Source organism: Leptinotarsa decemlineata, unplaced genomic scaffold (assembly GCF_025532065.1).
Source record: "Leptinotarsa decemlineata unplaced genomic scaffold, Ldec_3_MD MMD2_tig00026307_RagTag_RagTag, whole genome shotgun sequence".
In the NCBI taxonomy this organism is placed as follows: domain Eukaryota; kingdom Metazoa; phylum Arthropoda; class Insecta; order Coleoptera; family Chrysomelidae; genus Leptinotarsa; species Leptinotarsa decemlineata.
Window position 1 is genome coordinate 4,466,293 of NW_027412681.1, and position 21,682 is coordinate 4,487,974.

General features: G+C 37.7%; 1 protein-coding gene across 1 annotated transcript in view; it reads right to left on the bottom strand.

Annotated features, from left to right (window-relative positions):
- The window catches only part of Fs (Follistatin), a 136,239-nt gene that overhangs the window by 85,320 nt on the left and 29,237 nt on the right, over positions 1-21,682 (bottom strand). Inside the window, exon 2 of the mRNA XM_074181381.1 lies at positions 11,998-12,159. Within this exon, the coding sequence (XP_074037482.1) occupies positions 11,998-12,073 (76 nt within the window). The 5' untranslated portion in view covers positions 12,074-12,159. The remainder of the gene's footprint in view (positions 1-11,997; positions 12,160-21,682) is intronic.

A 21,682-nucleotide genomic window follows, 5' to 3' on the forward strand; every position in this document is an offset into this window, starting at 1 on the left:
TGGTATTTTTTCCCATTTCCCACTTAATCCCCAGACTTAGTGATCTGGAGTAAGCTCTACATTCTGAGCCTTCTTTGGTTTTTGAGCCGTTTGTATATATGCGTATTGCATTTGTAGCATCTGACTCTGTGTTCTGTTTTATTTGTATTTTGTAGGGTTTATTGAAAACAAACCTGGGTTCAGTTGCGTCACTGGCTGCCTGCAGCAGAGATTGCGTAGTAAACACTTCTCGCCATTCCTACTTTGAGGTTTACACCAGCCATGCGCAATCGTAACAGGTTTGTTCTGGTTCTACGAAATTCAGGTTCTAGGACGTCAGGATCATGCGCAGTTGATATAGAGCGTTCTGTTTCATTGAAGATAACTTCGGATTAATGAATCCTCTGTTCTGGTTTCGACTGCGAAATGTCCTAAACTGTCTTGAACCGTCCCGAATCGTTTTTGCTCTCGAGATTAAACTGTTAAGAACTGTTCCCGTTGCTCATGCTCATTCGTGTGGAAATTTGTTTGGGCTATTTACTAGGATATTTTTGTATTTATTTGATTCTAATAATTGATGATTGAGGTTAGATAACATTTGAATTGACTACAAGGATACGCTACATAACAAGATGGACATTATCAACAGTGTTTTCTCGTCTTCATCTCTTCATTTATACGATAGGTGGCACAGTGGTCTTCTCAAAATGCGTTCTGGTTCAACGAAGTGTCTGAGACTATTTCGGACTGTTTTGTGATGTTTAAACAAGCCAATCGCTATATTTGATATAATTTTTGGATGACCGTTGCTTGTAGAACTATTGGTCCCCATGTAATGGCTCCGTACGTTAAAATAGGTCTTATTATTGCAGTTAGATCCAGGTGACCATACGGGTCCCACTGTCTTCCGACATGAATTCATTACTATCATTATTATTCTTGAAGTTTGCCCTGGTCAGGCGCTGTCCTAGAAGCTTCGATACATTTGGAACTGCACGCCAATAACTATCCCCCGTACCGTTAGTAAAGTGATTAATTGATTATCATTATTATAACTTTCACTGTCATCACTTGGTTGTTTCTTTTTATTTATCTTTTACCGCTTTTTACTTCTTCTTTAATTTTGGCTATTATCCTTCATACACCATCTGGCCAAGAATTCAAAAATTCGGCTGATCGCCACACTTAGGCCCACTTGTATAGGTTCAGTTTAAACCACAAGTCTTGGTTAAACTTTGGTTTAACGAATAAAGTTCGTTGTATAGGTGTTTGTGACTGCCATTCGGAGTTTAACTGTCAACTGATGGATGGAGGGGCAATTAAACTACAAGCGTCGGTTAAACACATGTTCTGATTGAATACTGATGTGTCAACTATTTGTGGTTACTTCATGTATTATAACCTATAAATATTTGACGCGTCCAGATATTTTCATGTTTTCATAATGGACATATTTGAAGATATATTATTTGAAGAGGAAGATGAGATAGATGTTATAAATATTGTGGAAAACCCAAGATGACCCCGACTTTCTCTACCACGAATCGACACATCAATATAATTACTGTCAAAGTAGCCCTGCAAACCCGTAACAGCAATGCCCATGATCTCCTTTATATCATCATCCTGTGTTGTAATGTGGGAAAAATTCCCTTTTCCTCCCCATGTTCTGTAAATTTCCTCTTTCTCTGCTGCAAATTTTTTCTTCGTGTTCTTCTTTACATTTTCCCACTTTGCTTCGAGGACTTTGGAGGTACGGGGTTCTTTCGTGTTCTTGCTTGTGTTAAATTCCAGGTACAATTTCTGCTAACATTCCTCCTTTTTCCTCCATGTCACGGCGTCACATTTCTTGGACTCCAGAATGTCCTTATGGATTTTCACCAGCCGTAATAGCTCCTCCACTTCCTGCTTGGAAAAATTGACCTCCTGTTAGTGTAGCTCACGCAATCCATTTTATTACAGAGTCAGATTATGAACTTATGAAACAAATTGCATATGGCATTTACGACATTTACGTCAATGTACGACGGCAGGTCAATTTCAATTCACTTGTCACTTGTCAATGTTGTCGTGTCTACGAGTCTTTAACTGGAAGATATACAAAAGATATTTTAGCATTTTATCGGTTTGAACCTAAGTTCAAATATAAGCTGAAACCCAAGTTTAAACTGAACTATAAACGAGACCTATACAACTGGCCCTTAGAAGGCACGGTTTATCACTAACTGGTCCTCGTTCACTCTGCCGGTTGTAAAAAAAATTTCTCAAATCTGAATAATTTTTCAGATCTGGCAACTCTGCTAGTACTGCAACATTGTATGTAGCAAAGAGGTAGGCGGTCGATCGTGATCGGGTACTCAGCCCCAAGGTACGTCTTGCACCGTGTCATTTTTTTTTAACGAATAACATAATTATAATTATTAAACGAGATTGTATCTTTCTACTGTGTAAGTCCTATTCTGACCTACTATTACTCGAATCGTGGACCGGCGATTATGTGTGTCTAAGTGTGTGGCGATATCTATTCGCCGTTGCAGTGGAAATTGAAATCCAAACAGGTGAATATCGGCAGTCTCAGAATGCACACGTGTCGAAGATGAAATGTGGAGAGAACGTGGCACACATAAAATAATACGAAATTATGGGACTCGTGTTTCCTATATTGCTAAATTCTTTTATTTTTCTTCTACTAAATGCTGTTCCAGAAGTTCAGAATTATCAATTAACCATTTATCTGCCACTACCAAACACTCTTCCAGGAGTTCGAAGTTATCAATTATTAACCATTTTCCTTTTTTTCCACTAGCCAGTTTTTTCATTAATTTTTTTTCTAATTTATTCCACGTCTTGTTTTTCCTAATACACTGTCAGTTGAAGTTTAGCCAAGATCTGTGTGAAATATAGGGAATCTTACCTACTATATTGCTGAATGTATTCTACTAAATGCTTTTCCAGGAGTTCGGAGTCATCAATTAACCATTTTCCATTCTTTTCTGCCACAAACCAATCTTTTCATTCATTTTTTATCCAATTTATTCTACGCCTTGTTCTTTCTAATACACTGTCAGTCCAAGTTTAGCCCAAATCTGTCTGAAACGTGGGGACTCGTACCGACTAAACTGCTAAATTTATTCCACTAAATGATCCTCCAAGGGTTCGGAATTGTCAATTGACCATTGTCCATATTTTTCTGCTGCTATCCAATTTTTTTATTCATTTTTCATCCAATTCATGTTGTGTCTTGTTCTGTCTAATATACTGTCAGTTCAGGTTTAGCCAAGATCTGTCTGAAATCTGGGCACTCGTACCTACTATATTGATAAATTTATTCTACTATAGATGCTCTTCTAGGGGTTCGGAGTTATCAATTGTCCATTTCCCACATATTTTTGCCACTAGCAAATCTTTTCTTTCTTCCTCCTCATACAATATATTCTACCTCTTGTTCTTCGTGACACTCTTTTAATCCAATATGTTACATGTCTTGTTCTTTCTGATACCCTCTCTGATCCTCTTTTTGCCAAAATATTCCACCGCACGAGTAGATGGTCCAATAACAAAAACAACAAATTTGTTACTTCCTGAATAACTTGTATCTCAATCTATAGTTGATAATCAGGTTGAATACAACAGAAGTTCGTTTAGTTGTTTTGCACTGAAAGCTGCAGTGAAAGACAGAGGACGAATCTCGTTCGGCCGTCGATGTTGATTCTTACTGTTCTGTCACAGTATCACGATCCTCTAAGTTCTGCAATACCAACTCTGCAGAAGTCCACACTTCCTAATATAGGTATATCTTCAAACGGAATCTGAATCTTCGATTGTTTGTTCAATAATTTCGAATTGGTCCCGCGTCTACTGTGATTTCACAACAATATATAACTATCCGGCTCGAAGGACCATGTGCATTTCTTTGATCGTGTTCGTAAACGTTCGTACTAGCATAATAGTATCAATTGCGATATGTTCCTCATAATGCATATTTTTGAATTATTTTCGTTTCTGGAAACGAAATCAGATATTCCAGGAGCAAAAAAAGTATCAATCAATGGAAACAAAGACAAAGACATTGAACAATATCTTACATATCGAATAATGCCCCTTGTCTGCCTGATCAAAGTGAAATTCTACTGACGACAAATGTCAATGCCACCAAAGTACTTGTGAGTATTCCTTGAAGAAAAAAAATGAAAGGGGAAAATTTCCAAACAGATATTAGTTTTTGGAAAAAAATCTTTTTGGCTTTCACTTCTGCATATTTATACAAGCCAAAGGTTTTCCGTCAACAACGAAATGGTATTGGAAGTAGCGAAAAAATGGATTATATAGAATGGAATAAATTTAAGCAACGTAGATTTTGAATATTTTGGTAAAGTTAGAATAATTTGGTAAACGGTTTTACCCACAGACTGTACAAATACGTAACAGTTTATTTCTAATTTTCTGATTGCGTAGTTATTCAGCGTTACATGTTACATCAATTTAGGAATGAATTATACGTTATACGGTCTCTTCAAACTTGGGAACAGAAAAAAGTCACAGAGAGCCACATCTGGTGAATGCGGTGGCTGAGGCATGATTACGGTGTTGTTTTTGGCCAAAAAATTACGAACAATTCTGTACAAGAACTCCTGATAGACCATGTCTCGGTAATCCAAGAAAACATTGAATAAAACTTTGACACCTGATAGAAATTGGTGTGCTTTTTCCAGGGCTCTTTTATTGGCACGATTGGACTTTGGTTTCGATGTCATAACCATATACCCATGATTCGTCACCAGTTATGCTCTTTTTGAGCAAATATGGATCGCCGTTGACGTCATTCAACAATTCCTGAACTTTTATTATGCGATGATTTTTTGGCCGAAATTCAGCAATTTTTAAACGAACTTCGCTGCTACATGCTTCGTGCCCAAAATTTTCAAAAAAATTGAATGGTTTAAGTCAACCGATATTTCAGCATATCTACTAGTGATTCGATGATTCTCCATAACAATTTTCTTCATATTCTCAACATTTTCATCGATTATCGATGTGCTAGGGCGTCCAGGCCAGGCTCGACCTTCTGTGAAAAGCTTGTACCACTTGTAAATATATTTCTGGCTCAGAGTACAATCACCGTATGCCACTGTCAACAATTCAAGTGTTTTTGAGCACTTCATTTCATTTCCACACAGAATTTGATGCAAATCCTCAGTTCCATTTTTTTAGATAGCAAAAAATCGCCAAACACGCAAGATTGTTTTAACTTTCATGACTTTCACCAACAGTCTAAACATGCTGAACAGCCGAAACTGGGAACATGTGTTCAAGAGGAGTGTACCAAAATAACAAAAAAAAATCTCTAATTTATCTATATCTGTAGAGTAGGGAGGGTGAGTGTAGCCCTATAGCACTTAGGCCACATGTGACCCATTGTACATCCTCCCTAGGAGTTGTCCTCCTGGGTCATCGTCCATCCTGTCCTTTCCAGGTAGGTGGACAGGTCACTGGGAGACATCTCCTTTATATCGGCAGGTCTAGGCCAAGACTCGGCGAACACACACTCTCTTATTGACGATAACCCCGGACACTCGCATTGGACATGCCTGACAGTTTCATCTTTCTGTTCACACATCCTGCATAGAGGTGTGTCCACTAGCCCCATATTATGGAGGTGTTTCCTTAGTTGACAGTGGATACTCAGAAATCCTACTATTAAGCGTTGATTTTTCCTGGTCATCGCCAGATATTTCTTCGGCATCAGCTTCTCAGGGTCGCCCAGGGTGATCCTGGTAAGATTGCATCTTCATCCCATCTCTTTAGGGATTGAGCATGGGTGTGACGTTTGGCTACTTCCGCAATTGTCGAAGTCATCAGACTGTAGGTGCCACTGGGTATCAAAATTAGTCCAGCCGCTTCCTTGGCTAAAGAGTCGGCTATGCGATTACCTCCACTCCTGTCATGTCCTTCAACCCACTTCAGGATAATGTTCTTATCTACCGAGGCTTTGGATAAATCTTGGTGGCACTCTAGTACTAGCCCTGAGGTAACACGTCTGTTCGAGGCTAATAGGGCTTGTCTGCTATCAATGCAGATTGTTATGTTTTTGCCAGAAATTCCTTTCCTGGTTATTTCTTTTGCGGCGATTGATATACCAGCTAGTTCCATTTGAACCACGCTGGTATTTTTTCCTACTTAATCCTTAGGCTTAGTGATCTGGAGTACACTCCACATCCTTTTCCTTTGGGTTTCGAGTCATTTGTATATATCTGATTCTGGGTGCCTGCAGCAGAGGTTGCGCAGTAAACGCTTCTCGCCATAGGCTTAGCCTCAATTGATCCATTCCTACTCCGAGGTTTACACCAGCCGCAATCGTAACATGGCCATTAACACAACCTTCTTAACGTACAGGTCCAGAGGGGTCAGACCAATAATTAATATCTAATCGATTTAACGCAGACCGCGAAATTCGAACATTTGACTTATTTCAGTCCACGTATTATTCATGGACACAACGAATAGTACTGGACCTGTGGAATATTTATATGTAGTTTGTGAGGAACTTCAGCTTCCACTAATTTTAAACACTGGGTTTGCGTTAAATCTTGGTCAGAGGAAAGTAATTATTTTCATGAACTTTTCACTTCTGTAGTGCCCAACTCTGCAGTTTTGCTGGTTCTCAAACATTCGAATTCGTTTCGTATGTTTCGTTGATCTTTTCTCAAGCATGGATCTAGTGATCCTCAAGCATAGATCTAGTGAAAGCACCACGTAAGATTAAAATAAATCACTGCCGCATGATTCATACTGCATTCTCTTTTTCTTTCGTTGAACTAATTTCTTTGGCTAGCGCTGGCTTATCTATCATCAAAAATAATTGGTTGCCATTGATATTCGGTGGTTCAGAATGAAACGAATGCACTAACCCATATTTATCTCTGGTAATATGTAATCAACAAATAATGCGTTTTTGTGTAGATAATGATGATGACGTTACGGTATTTCTGTAGCCTTAATGAAACATATCTATGTTAGGAGAAGTAATTTTATATCTTGCTGAAATTGGAGATCACCTTCGATGGAACACACACAAACGGTAGTTTTTGATAGTATTTTCAAAGATAGATAGCACATTTAGGGGCACTGATAATAAGAGAGAGAAAGAGACCAGAAAGATACCAGAGAAAAACTATATTTGATGATTGCGGCAGACCAATAAGTGTACTCTTACAACACAGATTCCAAACTTTCGAGAAGATTCATTATCATCCTCAGGGATTCTATAAAATTGATAAAACACGTGAAAATCTGAAGAATTTTAGAGGACGAAACTACTTACAATTGCAATGAGGTTATGTGGCTCTGTTATAATAATAAATTGGGCAAACATTAATAAAATACATCTAAATGAGTCAAACATAAAGTCAGTCTGGGATTCTCCCAATTTACTGTGCACAACGAAAAAAACGCTGAGTAGAAAACAACCTGTTGCTTCCAAGACATGAGCAAATCGGCCATACAACATTATGGTTGTATGGTAATTTGAATTTATTGGGTAATGAAAACAGTTGTGTGAAAAAGTTTTACTCAATACTGAATACACTGAATCTTTGTCAGTTGATGGATGTTCCTACTAGGGTTACAGCCACATCGGCAAGTCTTTTGTACTATGTTATAGTCCAAGAGGAAAGTGAGGTAGAGAATGGTATTATAAGTACCTCACAACATTTCTGATCACGATATAGTATATTGTAAGTTGAGAATACGTGAAAAGCAAGAGGATACCAAACTCTGTACATACAGGAGCTTCAAAGCCTTTAATCAAGATCTTTTTGAGATAGATCTGTTCAATACTTCATTTTTTTAAATATATGACCAAAGAAGTATTGAATACAAAGTTACAAATTTGGTAAATTGTTTGAGTGAATTATTTGATAAACATATGCCAATAACTACTTCCTGAGTAACAAAACCAAAAGCTCCATGGCTGCAAGAAATAAAGCTCTGGCAAAATTTAAGAGAACAAAATTACAAAGGCACTTGGATTTCTATAGGCAAATGCGTAATTTTATCAACCAGGGAATCACACGTGTTAGGAATCACACGTTAAGAGATAAGACCTCGTTATTCCTTAGTTCACACAAGTTTCCCAACTTCTGAGAGTTGTCATTCGTATAGGGGCGACAGCTGATTAACGGAAAATCAGTTTTTTTAAACAGATTAATACATGGGCGTATTTCGCCCATGAATAGGTATATTGGATAATCAGTTCAACAAAATGAACAACCCCAAGATTAATTGAATTTTTATAAAAATAAGAAACGAGTTGATACCGAATTCATTGAACAATCTGTTCGTTTACAAAACTATTTGTGAAATAAAAACAAACGGTAAAGGATTCGATGGATTGAATATTAAGTTGATACAGCTGTGATGCCCTATATCACCTAAATCATACATTTCTGTTTAACTTAAAATGTCTGCCCAACTGTCTGAAAAAGAGCCATTGTGAAGGTTCTGCCTAAAACACAAAATTCAATGGAATTTAAAGATTTGAGGGGTATCAGTATCCTGCCTGTATTGTCAAAAATCCTGGAGAGAACAGTACAGTTTCAAATTAAAAATCATATTTTGAACTTTTCTCTGTTGCCTTCTGTTCAATCGGGATTTCGGAAAGGGCATAGCTGTTCAATCGCCCTTCTACATATTGCGGATATAATGGAAGCAATAGATGAGAACAAATGTACGGTGTTAGTTAGATTTCCGCCGGGTGTTTGATACTATTAATCACAATCTTTTGTTAAGCATTTTGGCTTTCAATGGTTTTTCTACCAGCGTTCTTGCATTATTGACGAACTATTTGAAAATAGACAGTAACTAGTTAGTATAGAGGAATACAACTCAGATATTTTATATATCAAACCAGGGGTACCTCAAGGATCCACACTCCGTCCTTAATATATACACATATATACATCCAACTTACTGCAGGCTCTTCAAACTTGCCAGGTGCATTTATATGCTGATAATAATCAAGTATACCACAGCTTCCTGCAAAAATGGCAGACAATTCTTATGACATCATCAATGCAGATATAAATAGATTTGTTGAATTGGCAACATACCACTGTTTATTTATAAACCCTAGTAAATCAAATGTAATGATCTTTGGTCCAAGATTTCACCGTTCCATAGTGAATAACTGCAAATATCTGCATTCAAAATGAGCCACCAGATATTGTTAGTGAAGCAAAAAATCTTGGTGTTTTGATGGATGTAGATCTGAGATTTGAAAAACTTATAAATACTCTTATTATGTGCCTATTCTGCACTGAAAATCATTCATGGTGACCAACATATTCTGCCTTATTATGTGAAAAAGTCCTCATGTGAATCTTTTGTGCTTTCAGTTTTCAAATATGTTTTATCAATCAATATAAAAATAAGATTCAAAAAGTTCAAAAGTTGTGCCTCAGGTTCTCATATAATTGTCTCATACAAGCTTCATGAAATTGGATTGCTGAACATGGAGAAAAGGAAGTTACTTCATATCTTCATAGAAAAATTACATATCGTACGGACAGCCATACTAATACTAATGAGATTTTATTGTCACAAGAAAAAGTCTTGTTGACGAAGCTAGTTAGTAAGTATAAAATAAAATACATGAATGTCCTGTGAATATAAAAATATAAACAAAATATAGTGTACTCTAAACTGAAGTATAAAAAACTGTGAATGAAAACAACAAACAATGGTTGAAACAAATACACACATAAAACACGCACACTATAGAACCTATTCAAACTATAATATATACTATATATATACTTATTCAAACTATAATAATTCAAAGTATAACAATTCATTGATTATTTTCCTGTATTGATTGAGTTAATATTCGTCCTTTCAGAGTAGCTTGGCAGATGGTTATACATCTTCACACCATTGTAAAATAAGGAGTACAAACTGAATAGAAAACGTACTTTTTATATAATTCAATCTTCATATAAAAGTAGTTAATTCAAATTATTTAGTTCCTTATATTGACAAAACCAAAAAAAATACATATACAAGAATGGACAAGAAAAATACACAGAGTAGCAAATCACATTTTTGTATTTAAAAACTCGTCAAAAGGATAAAACATCTTTCTAACATAACCTAGATATTTGAAATAAAAATAATGATTCCAATACCAAAATTCAAAACAGAAGTGTTCAGGCGGTCTTTCAGGTACCAAATATGTCGAAAGTATAATTCTGTCCCCAACTCCCCAAAAAATTAAATTTCATAAAGGTCAAAACTAAATATTAAGACTATTTGTTAAACTGAAATTAAATAAAATTATTGATATCTTGTAAAGAATAGGAGAAGTAAACTCTTTATGTAAGGTGTTTATTCGTATTTATATTATAATATCATTATATAAAACAATCACATTTTTAAATTTTTTTCTTTTCTTTTTATTTTTATTTGTTCTCTTTCCAGGGTTAAGTAGAAGAACATTTTCCGTTATGTATTTCATTACGGACGATGAACTTCGCCCTTTATTTCAATTGTAAGTTGAATATATAACTTATGTTGTGTATTTTGTTTTGGTTATGGAATGATAAAGGCGACATTATTAATTTTTTTCACCGTAGTGTGCGCTGATCAAGCCCTATCCCCCGAAGCCCCCAAATATCGTTTTGCTCTGGTGGTTGAGAAGGACTACATCAGGCTTATTAGCTTGTATGAGCCTGAGGGTGGGGAACGAATAGTTCCAATAAATTCGGCACTTCTCGTTCCCCACAACAGATTCAATATCCCCGGAGCGTAGGGCAACACCGGTGTCTCGTCAATACCGTAAGAGTGCCGTAGATGGTAATATAGCCGCGTTATGTCGATGGATATAGGGCGAGACCGCATATGCTGGACATGCTGATAGCGAGTGCATTAGCGTCTCGTGCGCCTCGCGGCAGGCCCTGCAACTTGTGTCAGGAACCACATTATTATTATTATTTGAAAATACACCAATCAAATCGACCGACAACTGTCTGTTCCAAACATGTTCGACAACTGGCATGGGAACAACGCCACTCTGTTCCTAACATGATTCGTGTCAACCAAGTCCGAATGCTGTAAGTTCAGTCTGGTGAGTGAGTATGAAAATTCCTAAATTAAAAATAACCTCTCAATTTATTTATGTATTTAGCATTGTGTATGGCTCTTCAGCTTCCTGAAACAACGTTCCCTGCAAATGGCCGTCGATGGATATCTCTCGAATACGTTCATCATTAGCCATCAACCCTCTTTTTATTGTATATCAACGACTTATTGGAAAAAATCAAGAATCCAATATATTGCTTTCCTGACGACAGCACACTTTCTCGTCATTTCATTTGGATTCCAGGACACTGGCTACGGAGGCACATCTTAACCGGCAGCAGGAGATTGCATATCTCAATGAGGATGGGGGTTAAATGGACATCAATATGTCGTGGCACAATCATTTCACTGGAATTGCAAAGACTACTTCTCAAAAGTTTTTAACACTGTTCCGAACCAGTAAACTGTACGCACCTCAGCAAAGTTTGATGCTTTATAAAGCTCAAATCAGAACGTCTAAGGAGTATTGTTCTCATTCATGGAACTCTGCCCCAAAACATACCCTGAAGTTGCTGGATTCCATCCAGAAAAGAGCCTGGAACATCGAAGATAGGTTGGAGATTTGTCTCCCATCTATAGATACTTTCACGGGAAGTGTTCAAGATACTTGGCACATTTGATTCTAGCAAGAGCGATACATATCAGAAATACGCGACGTTTATGTGGAATGAACTTCCTGAGAACTTTTTCCCAAATTGATTCACACGAAATTTGTTGAATTATAACAATATTTCTTTTCTCACTAACTCTCTCCCTCTCTGTACTGTACATGGGAAGCAGAAGGGTATCATTGGCATCAGAGTCCACAGTTTGATGTGGGGAACGTTTTTCCATAATGATGTTCCAAATATAATCACTCAGTGGTGTAAAAAATGGTTTACTCACCAGATGAATATTGCAGCAGGGAAATCAGATGGGCTACGAACAGCAATCGAACATTGATGGCGGATGCAGCATTCATTTCGATGGAACAGTCTATTTGACCATGCACGGGCCGAAGCCCCTAACTGGCACTGGAAATCACATACTCCTTTCGAAGAAAATTAGCTAAAAAAGAAAGATTTGTATAAGAAAATGGATGACAATCAACTATATTTATTTTAATTCTCGACGTTTGTCTACAACGCTCCTTAGACAGTTACCTGCTCGGTTTGGCATCAGTTCAGTCCATCACCTTGATCACCAATGAACCGATTAAAAGCTGATTGACCCATGAACGACATTACTTCATCATCAATCAGTAATAAACAGTAATATCATACATAGAATAATGTCGTTTATGGGTCTATCATACATAGAGTAATGTCGTTCAAGGGCCTATCATACATAGATTAATGTCGTTCATGGGTCTATCATATATAGAGTAATGTCGTTCATGTGTTAGTCAGTTTGTCATCAGTTCATTCGTGAGCAAGGTTGTGGACTGAACTGATGCCAAACGGAGCGTGTAACACCCGCCTTACAAATAATTCTCTCAACCACCAGGCAGCAACCCACCGTAGCACTTATCAATAGAGCTACGAGGATCTACGATTGCGTCGCTCAACTGTACTTATGAATCAAACCTAAACATGGAACTGTAATGAGTTGTCTCCCATCTTTGGGATCGATAGAAAACTCAGACCATGAATATCAAAGATAAACGAGGTTCACCAAAGCGGGCAGTTGCAAAGCCAGTCTTTGACATCGACTGCCAAATGAAATGCGTCTTCTATCTTCAACTGCAGATCTCACTTGTTGAAACCTGAGCCTTTAGAGGTTCGGTGGCCAAAGTAGATTCTGGCTTTGCAACGGTTTAGGGGGCTTGGCTCATCTTTGTTATTCGTAGACTAAGTTTTCTGTAGATCTCATAGATAGGGAAAACATCATCGCATTCTTCTATACGGATTTGTTCTTTTCTTTCTGTTTCAGCCTAGCACTACTGAGAAGACTGATGGCAATGGCTCACATTAGATCACGAATGGTTTGTTTTTGATAGATTGGTAGATGTAGATGTTACTAAGTGGTGGAAGATAATCATGAACTATTTGAATTAAAACTTCCTATGGTTTTTTACCACATTAATTTGCAACTAACGTTACTGCAGTGTCGTCTTACAAGCACATTTTCGAACGAATACAATAAATGAATTTTGGGCTCTGGTTTCAGCTTGAAGAAGAAAACTGTTCGGTTCAAAGATTATTCGAAAATGGAATTCAAATCTTGTTGGCAGTCTATGATGCTCCAACATCTGTGGACAGTATCGATTATCTTCGTTATGCACAATATGTCAAATCTACAAAACTGAATCAACCTGCGCAGTTATCAAATACTTCAGTCGGAAAGACCCACACCCTTAATCGGTACGATCAATCAGCCTTACATTCTCCCTGTTGAAAGGACTTAAGAGGATACTGGACGGACTGGACGGTGGTATTATATGCATCACCGACAAATCGACATATTTAGCATTGAACAACCTTGTAGAGAAAATTTCCCAATCCCTTGGTAACAAGGAGATTGCGGTTACTGTATTTCTCGATATAGAAGGAGAATCGACTATAACTGGTTGGATCTATACCATGTTGGTGAACAGAACTGCAGCTACGACTCTTCAAGGCGACGCCATTAGGTCCTTAGGCCCTTAAGGTGGGGTACTGTCTCCCCTTCTGTGGTCGCTCCTGATGAGTAGTCTGCCTAATACCCTCGACAGAAGAAAAGTAGATCTTCAAGCTTATGCAGATGACCTTTTCTCTCTTCTCAATTTGGCAAGGTTCTCGTCGAGACGGGTAGCTTGTAATATCCTCCAAAGCACGATGGAAGCAGATGTCTGTTAACCTCAGCAAAACTGTGACAATCCCCTTCATCAGAAGAAGAAAATTGGACGATCTAACGCCACTTTCCCTCAATGGTGATGTCATTCCATTTGGAACGAAGGTGAAATATCGTGACAATGTCCTTGATAAAAAACTCACCTGAAACGCTCATTTGGAAAAAGTTTTATACAAAGCCAGACTCTCCCTATGGACATGTCGAAGGATTCGTGGTAAAACTTGGAGTTTAGCTCCCAAACAAATCTATTGGATATATGTGATGATTGTCAGACCATTGATCACGTATGGAGCAATTGTTTGGTGACTGAAGACTTAACAGGAAATATCTCAGGCGAAGTTTTCTGGCCTACAGAGATAGGCTTGTCTGGCTGTCTGTGATGCAATTAGTACCACACCGTCAGCGACCATGGAGATCCTTCTAGATCTACCTCCTCTCCACATTTTTCTGGAGGGAGAAGCTACATGGACTTCATATAGCCTTGTGCACATTGCCAATTGCACAAATAAATTTAATGCAGAGAGAGCATTAAATGACCAATATATTGCTCAAACCAAACGGACTATGTGAGCTCGCTACAAGGAACATGTTTAGTGTTGCTCAACATGCCATAGAGAACGACCACAGAATAAGTGAGAAGTGTTTAAAATTGTTGAGACCCGTAAATGGCAAAAGGTTTCTGGATGCCTTCGAAAGCTTGGAAATCGAAAAGTGTGGAACGAGTTCTATGAATAGCGACAAAGTTTCTATTTCGAACAGTCTTTTGTTTTATCTTTTACGTAATAATTATAAATAAAAAACAGATACATATTAGAGAAAAAATGTAGGGGATAGTTTCTAACATAGAGGAAATACAAATTAGAGTTATTGAAAAAACAGGAGGAACAATAACAGGCAGTTTTGTTTCACAAAATAATTAATAGTAAAGTGCCGTCTTACTTACACCAGAAAATTACTTTAAGAATTGATGTACATAATTCTAATGTAAGGTATAAAGGCCGACTAACTCCGCACAGATCTGGTAGTTTCAGCTACCAGATCTGTGCACTTCATGATGACATTCCCGAGCCCATGAAGCGAGATGACTACAATCATTTTAATATCAATTTCAAACGATTCGTATTATCTTCAAACTATTAATGACTCAATACCTACCTACCTCTTACAAATATATAAATAGTCATATTTTAAGATATTTAAAAATTGTTTTTGTTTATTCCTTTGCGTACCAGGCGACATTTTTGAGGTTAAGTGGAAGAGCAATTGAATGATGACATGATGAATGGTCATCATGTAAATTGAACTTCGCCTTTTATCTTCTTAAAGATAATAAATGAACTGTACATGATTAATTTGCTTTAAATGTATTAGAAGATAATAAAGACGATATTATTATTATTGTTATTAAATACATAACAAATTAGAGTTATTGAAAAAACAGGAGGAACAATAATAGGTAGTAGTTGGGTAATGCTAACCGGTAGTAGTTAAGTACTACTAGTAGGTAATAGTTAGGCTATTAACAGATTGACAGAATCAACAACCAAGTTGTTGTTGGTTTTGAAAGCAGTATTAACACCTTTGCTGTGCAGAAAATCTGAAATATTTGTAGTGGGTTGGCCTAAGTAGGTTAAGGTTCTCTAACTTTTATCCTCTTATCTTCGAATTGGGTAAACTTCTTTCAAAGCTTGACTGTATAACTTCTTTGATAATAAAGAATGTATCAGACCACTATCATAATCATTGTTGACGGCTATTTGCTTCATTATATTCAGTTCTTTATTGAAATTCGCTTCTGACAAGGGTACATTTATCGGTCTGTGGATCATACTGTTGAAAGCTGCTACCTTATGCTGATATTAGTGAGTGGACGAATTATGAATGATAATATCTGTATGTGCCGGTTTACGATAAATTGAAAAATCATGTTTGTTGTTAACTTTTGCTATTGTCAAATCCAGAAAATGTATAGATTCGTCCTGTTCCATCTCCACTGTGAATGTAATAGATGGTTGAAGAGAATTTATGAACTTCAAAAAGTTTGTCAACTGTCTGTTCGTTCCCGTGAAACATACCAGAATATCATCCACATATCTATACCAATACAGAAAACTTCTTACCAGTGGGTTACTGTGTATTGTTCTCTCCAAATCGTCCATGAAAATCTCTGCCATTATGGGAAACCCATAATGGCAGAGATGAGTAAAACTTGTCATTGAATTGGAAGTAATTCTGTGACAAGCATACCGTAAGCAAATCTAATATTTAATTTTTCACTACTGAAATCATCCTATGTGGAGACTCGGACTGTCGGAAGACAGGGTGTGTCGCATCTGTTTAGAAAATTATGAAACAGCAGAGCACATACTTTGTGCCTGCCCCGCTGGGGACCGAATCAGGGTTTTAGAGTTCGACAGAGCCGTACTCTTACCATCTGACCTGAAAGACCACTCACCATACAAACTAATCGGCTTCGTTGAGAAGCTGGATTTATTTGGTGGTGTGTGAATACGTATGAGCCACAATAAACCCTTGCGGGTTGTGGTGGAGGATCGAATAGACCCACTCACTTTGGACTAACCACCAAAATTTATGAAAAAATCGCTAACCTAGTGGTGAAAATTAGTCATAATGATCCACTGAGGACGCTAATTTGGTTAGCGAAACGCGTGTCGGGAGACCGTAATTTTGTTCTTGTGTTGGGAAGAAGTATTTTCAATAGACCTCAATAGTACGAACTATCAAATTGCAATCGTGTTCATTATCAAGTTCAAACTTAGTTAAGGCATGTTTTTGAATCCCAGGAATGGTGTTGGACAATGCGTAACGAATTCCTGAAAGTTTCTGCAACTTCAAGAGTGGTTGTTGTTCACGATGGATGTAGGAAATCAGGGTTGCAGTACTCTCCAGCTTGTGGCTAGCGTAATGAGCAAGTTTGCTTCAATGCTTTACCATATAAGAGCGATGTCAATGAATACATAACCTTTGACCCCAAAACTATGGAAGAGCTAAGGACAAATGTCGTTCAAGACGGTAAAGAAGTGAACTTTGGAATACTACATAGCGGTCGGAAGACGACGATGAAGAAGAAGATAATTGAAATTCTGAGTTCTTGTAATTTTTTTTTCACTTCTTTAAATTTTCACAATCATAAATGTATTTTTATGTAAAAACAATTTCATGTAAAAACAATAATTGAGATTTTTTTAATTCATTTTTAGAAGCTATTAATATAAATTACATTAGAATCGAAATATAATTTGAGTCTTTTCCTCAACAATTCTATAACTACACGGGCAGGTAAACGTTATCAAATAAACTGATACTTACTTAAAAATAGATACGTAAGGAAAGTAACTATTGAATATAATGAAATAGTTAATGAGGAATCAAAATTATCAATAATTATGTATTTACCCTTAGTTAATAAACTGTATATGGCATATTTTTGACCGGGACTAACGGTTGACTTTAAATGATCTCTAACCGCGCGCTCTCCGCCATCTATTCAACGTATGAACGTATGAAAAAATTTCGTAGCAAAAGTTGTGGGGAATTTAACTCTCTACAATATCTATTTTAATCTTTCTTTATTTCAGAAATAGGTTTCCCTAATATACAATAAAAAAAAAATAGGAAAAGATAGAACAGAAAAAGTAACTAATATATGTTATTCAGTAATTTTAAAACTATTACAAGTAACAATAAATAGTTCTATCGCTCCGTGCTATTATTTTACAAATAATATTCATTATTTCTATTTAGTAATGCTAGTTATATAGGTAACATTAGAAGATTTATACCGAAACAATTCAAATATTTCACATTCAAAACTAACATATAAAACATAGATTTACAACTTTATCCAAATGTAAGTTATGTTTCTTTTATATATTTTAACAAATGTCTTTTGAAGACATTTATTGATAAACAGTCTTTTACGTCAGTTGGTAGGTCATTAAATTTAATGAAGCCTTTAAAAAATACTGAATTCATACTACTTTTAAAATTTGTTCTGACAATATGTAGATTGCAGTTATTGCGAGTATAGTGTTCATGGATTTCATAATTGTAGTTGACCATATTCATGAAATAAGAAGGAGACAAATTATTTATTATCTTATAAATAAATATCATTGCGAAGTACAGTAACCTTTGTAACCTATTATGAATATAAGTAGCGAAAACCCCATAGAAAACGAGATATTTGCAGAACATGTACAAAAAATCGATTTTTGTGACCTTGACACCCTTTATTTCAATAGTTGCGTAGACCCTACCAAATTAAGGTTTTGAGACAACTTTTAGAACGTCAAAATACAAGTTTGAACGAGTTTTCAGCTGGGTATCTGAAATTTTGAGGTGAAGTCACAAAGATGACTGGACTATTTTTGACTTTTCGAGCATGGCAGAGGGTGCGGATCATGTCGCCCCGACCGGGACACCCTGGTACGTGCATCACTAAGGAAATCAATGTCACAGTTTTATAAAAAATATTATGGGTACTGTCTGTACGTCCCATCCTTCCGTACCGTCCCAACCTATAGATTTTCTATCTCAAATTTCTCATTAAGTTATAAATAGATCATCCCAAACTTCTATATTCACCGAAGTTCCGGTTAATGAAGATCTCAAACAACAAATCTGGCTTCGAAGGAATCCGAACTATGTGCTGTAATGAACATAAAATTACTCCCACGCCGCCCCAACAAAATCGCTGAGTTGGCTAGGTTAGTTATGAATGTGATTCATGTGTTTTTAATTCCCATGTACGCCTCGATTTGTGAATACGTAATCGACGAATTCTTCGATAAGGTTGTTATTAGCGGAAACAAACGTTATCAATAGTGAGGCCAACGCCCTGTAGCGTGGTAAGCACAGTAGGCCATCAGTAATGTCTTTGTATTATGAGAATTATTGGGAGTGCCAGTGGATTTTTAGAAATGTTTATTGTACGTTATTGCAATCGTTGAATTACTCCATATGTTGGTGGGATTATTTCCCAAAATTGATAGAAACGATGATCAGATTATCTGAATGAACAATTCGTTCAGGCCAGTCTCAACTTACCTACACTGTACGTTGATGAACGGACCCCTTAGGCCACATGTGGCCCATTGTACATCCTCGCGAGGAGTTGTCCTTCTAGGTCATCGTCCATTCTGTCCTTTCCAGGGAGGTGGACAAGTCACTGGGAAACATCTCCTTCATATCGGCAGGTGAAGGCCAAGACTCGAGCACAAACTCTTTTTGGCAACCTTGAGGTGTCTCACGATGGCCTTCGTGAAGGTTTTGGAAGGTGCAGCGACATTACTGTCGTTGCGCGGCTTCTTCAACCTTCTTGGGGTTCCCTCCGTGGAGGTGCTCAAGTGAGGGCGCTTTCCTGCAGGGGCAGCCGGTTCCTTGCCTTTATTCAAGGCGGAGCTCTTGGCGCCCGTCGCAAGAAGTGCCCTTGCTGTTGGAGGTCAAGTGGGGAATGTTGAAGGTTGGTGGGATTATTTCCCAAAATTGATAGAAACGATGATAAGATTATCTGAATGAACAATTCGTTCAGGCCAGTCTCAACTTACCTACACTGTACGTTGATGGACGGACCCATTAGGCCACATGTGGCCCATAGTACATCCTCGCGAGGAGTTGTCCTTCTAGGTCATCGTCCATTCTGTCCTTTCCAGGAAGGTGGACAAGTCACTTGGAAACATCTCCTTCATATCGGCAGGTGAAGGCCAAGATTCGAGCACAAACTCTTTTTGGCAACCTTGAGGTGTCTCACGATGACCTTCGTGAAGGTTTTGGAAGCTGCAACGACATTACTGTCGTTGCGCGGCTTCTTCAACCTTCTTGGGGTTCCCTCCGTGGAGGTGCTTAAGTAAGGGCGCTTTCCTGCAGGGGTAGCCGGTTCCTTGCCTTTATTCAAGGCGGAGCTCTTGGCGCCCGTCGCAAGAAGTGCCCTTGCTGTTGGAGGTCAAGTGGGGAAGGTTGAAGGTTCGCTTATAGTTGCTGCCACTCCTGCCTCTATCGCTCTCTTTCTCCTTTTGGCCTCGGCGCCGCAAATGCACTTGAGCCTTGGCCTTTGAATCATATCACGAGGTGATCTGCCATGTCCAGCCTCATTCCAAGCGGTAGATTGGGGTGGACATTTCTGTTCATCCACAGCCACCGCCATAGATTGAGGTGAGCATTTCTGTAAGGCCTCGGGATTGGTTTTTGTTTTTTCTGTGTCTGTTTTTGTATTTGTTTCATTCATGTGTGTTTCCACGAGTAGCAGGGGAGGAGCTGGTCACTCTGGCAGAGCCCCGCATTACCAGAGGAAGGCTGATTACAATGAGGTTTCGCCCGATTCCCCAAGGGGAATGAATAGCCGCATATCACCCTGCGGCCATTCATCTGTCGGAACGATTCCTTACACCTTAGCTTGGGTAGGCTGGTCCAAGGCGGCTTCTGGGAAGTTTTGGTTCCCCTCACCCTACTTATTTCTGCCACTGACCAGTAGTCCGGCGGCCCCATCCGTAAGACCACATTGGCTTCCCGGACAGGGCCTCCAGTCCCCTGGCCGTTCCCCTATCCGCCACCTTGGGACGTGCCAGTTCAACCCACGGGTATATCCGTAGGTAATTTGAGACTGGCCTGAATGGATTCTTTTAGATAATTTGCTTTACAGCCAGTCCCCAAGTATGCCCGCTCAATTTGTGAAACGATGACCAAGTTGAAGACTAGGCAGCTCTCATGAAGTTTTATTCCATTCTGTTCTGTGAATCATCTTACCCTTCCCTCATTTGCGGCCGGTAAATCGAAACATTACGGTGCTTGATACCGTAATGTGTTGACTAGCAACACTATTGGTTTTTGAAAGTAATTTATTAATTTGTTTATTACCCAAACAGGCTATTTCAGCCTACTTACTTGGATGAATAAGGTGAATTACAATTATTTACAATTTCATCATGTCATCTGAAAACAGAGCAAAGGCTTGTTGGAAAGTCATTAACTATGAAAGAAATAAATCAAAACAATCCGTAGTAACTCCTGATTTTTCACCACATGAAATAAATTACTTTTTTTGTGAAATAGCTGTTAATATTATTAAATCTCTTCCGAACACATCCAATGACGAGCTCCTTAGTTTCAAGAACTTTCCTGCACCGTGCAGTTCTTTCTATTTGCACCCTGTTACTCATTTTGATGTCTATTCAACCATAAAGTCTTTAAAAAATTCTAATTGTCTTGATATTCATAAACTAAATAGTCGAATTTTGAAGAAAATCAATTTAATTGCTGTAAAACCTTTCACTGAGCTTATAAATATTATGTTTAATACTGGTATATACCCTAACATTTTTAAATTATCCAAAGTATTACCTCTTTTTAAAAAAGGTGATACCTCAGTTATCGACTATTATCGCCCCATCAGTATTATTTCGATAATCAGTAAAGTCATTGAAAAATTAATCAAAAAACAATTGTATGAATATTTTGATTCAAACGGATTCTTTAATAACTCTCAATTTGGCTTCAGAAACTCCCGCTCAACAGTACAGGCAGTTCTTAATGTTGTCGGTGACGTTGTAGAATCACTTGAACAAGGCAATCGTAAAGCTATAATGCTGTGCGATCTTTCGAAAGCTTTTGACTGTGTGTCGCATGACATTCTCTTGGAAAAACTAAACTATTATGGTGTTAGAGGAATTCCCTTGAAACTTATCAGTTCTTATCTTTCCAATAGAAAACAATGCGTTTTAGTAAACGGTAAAACATCAGA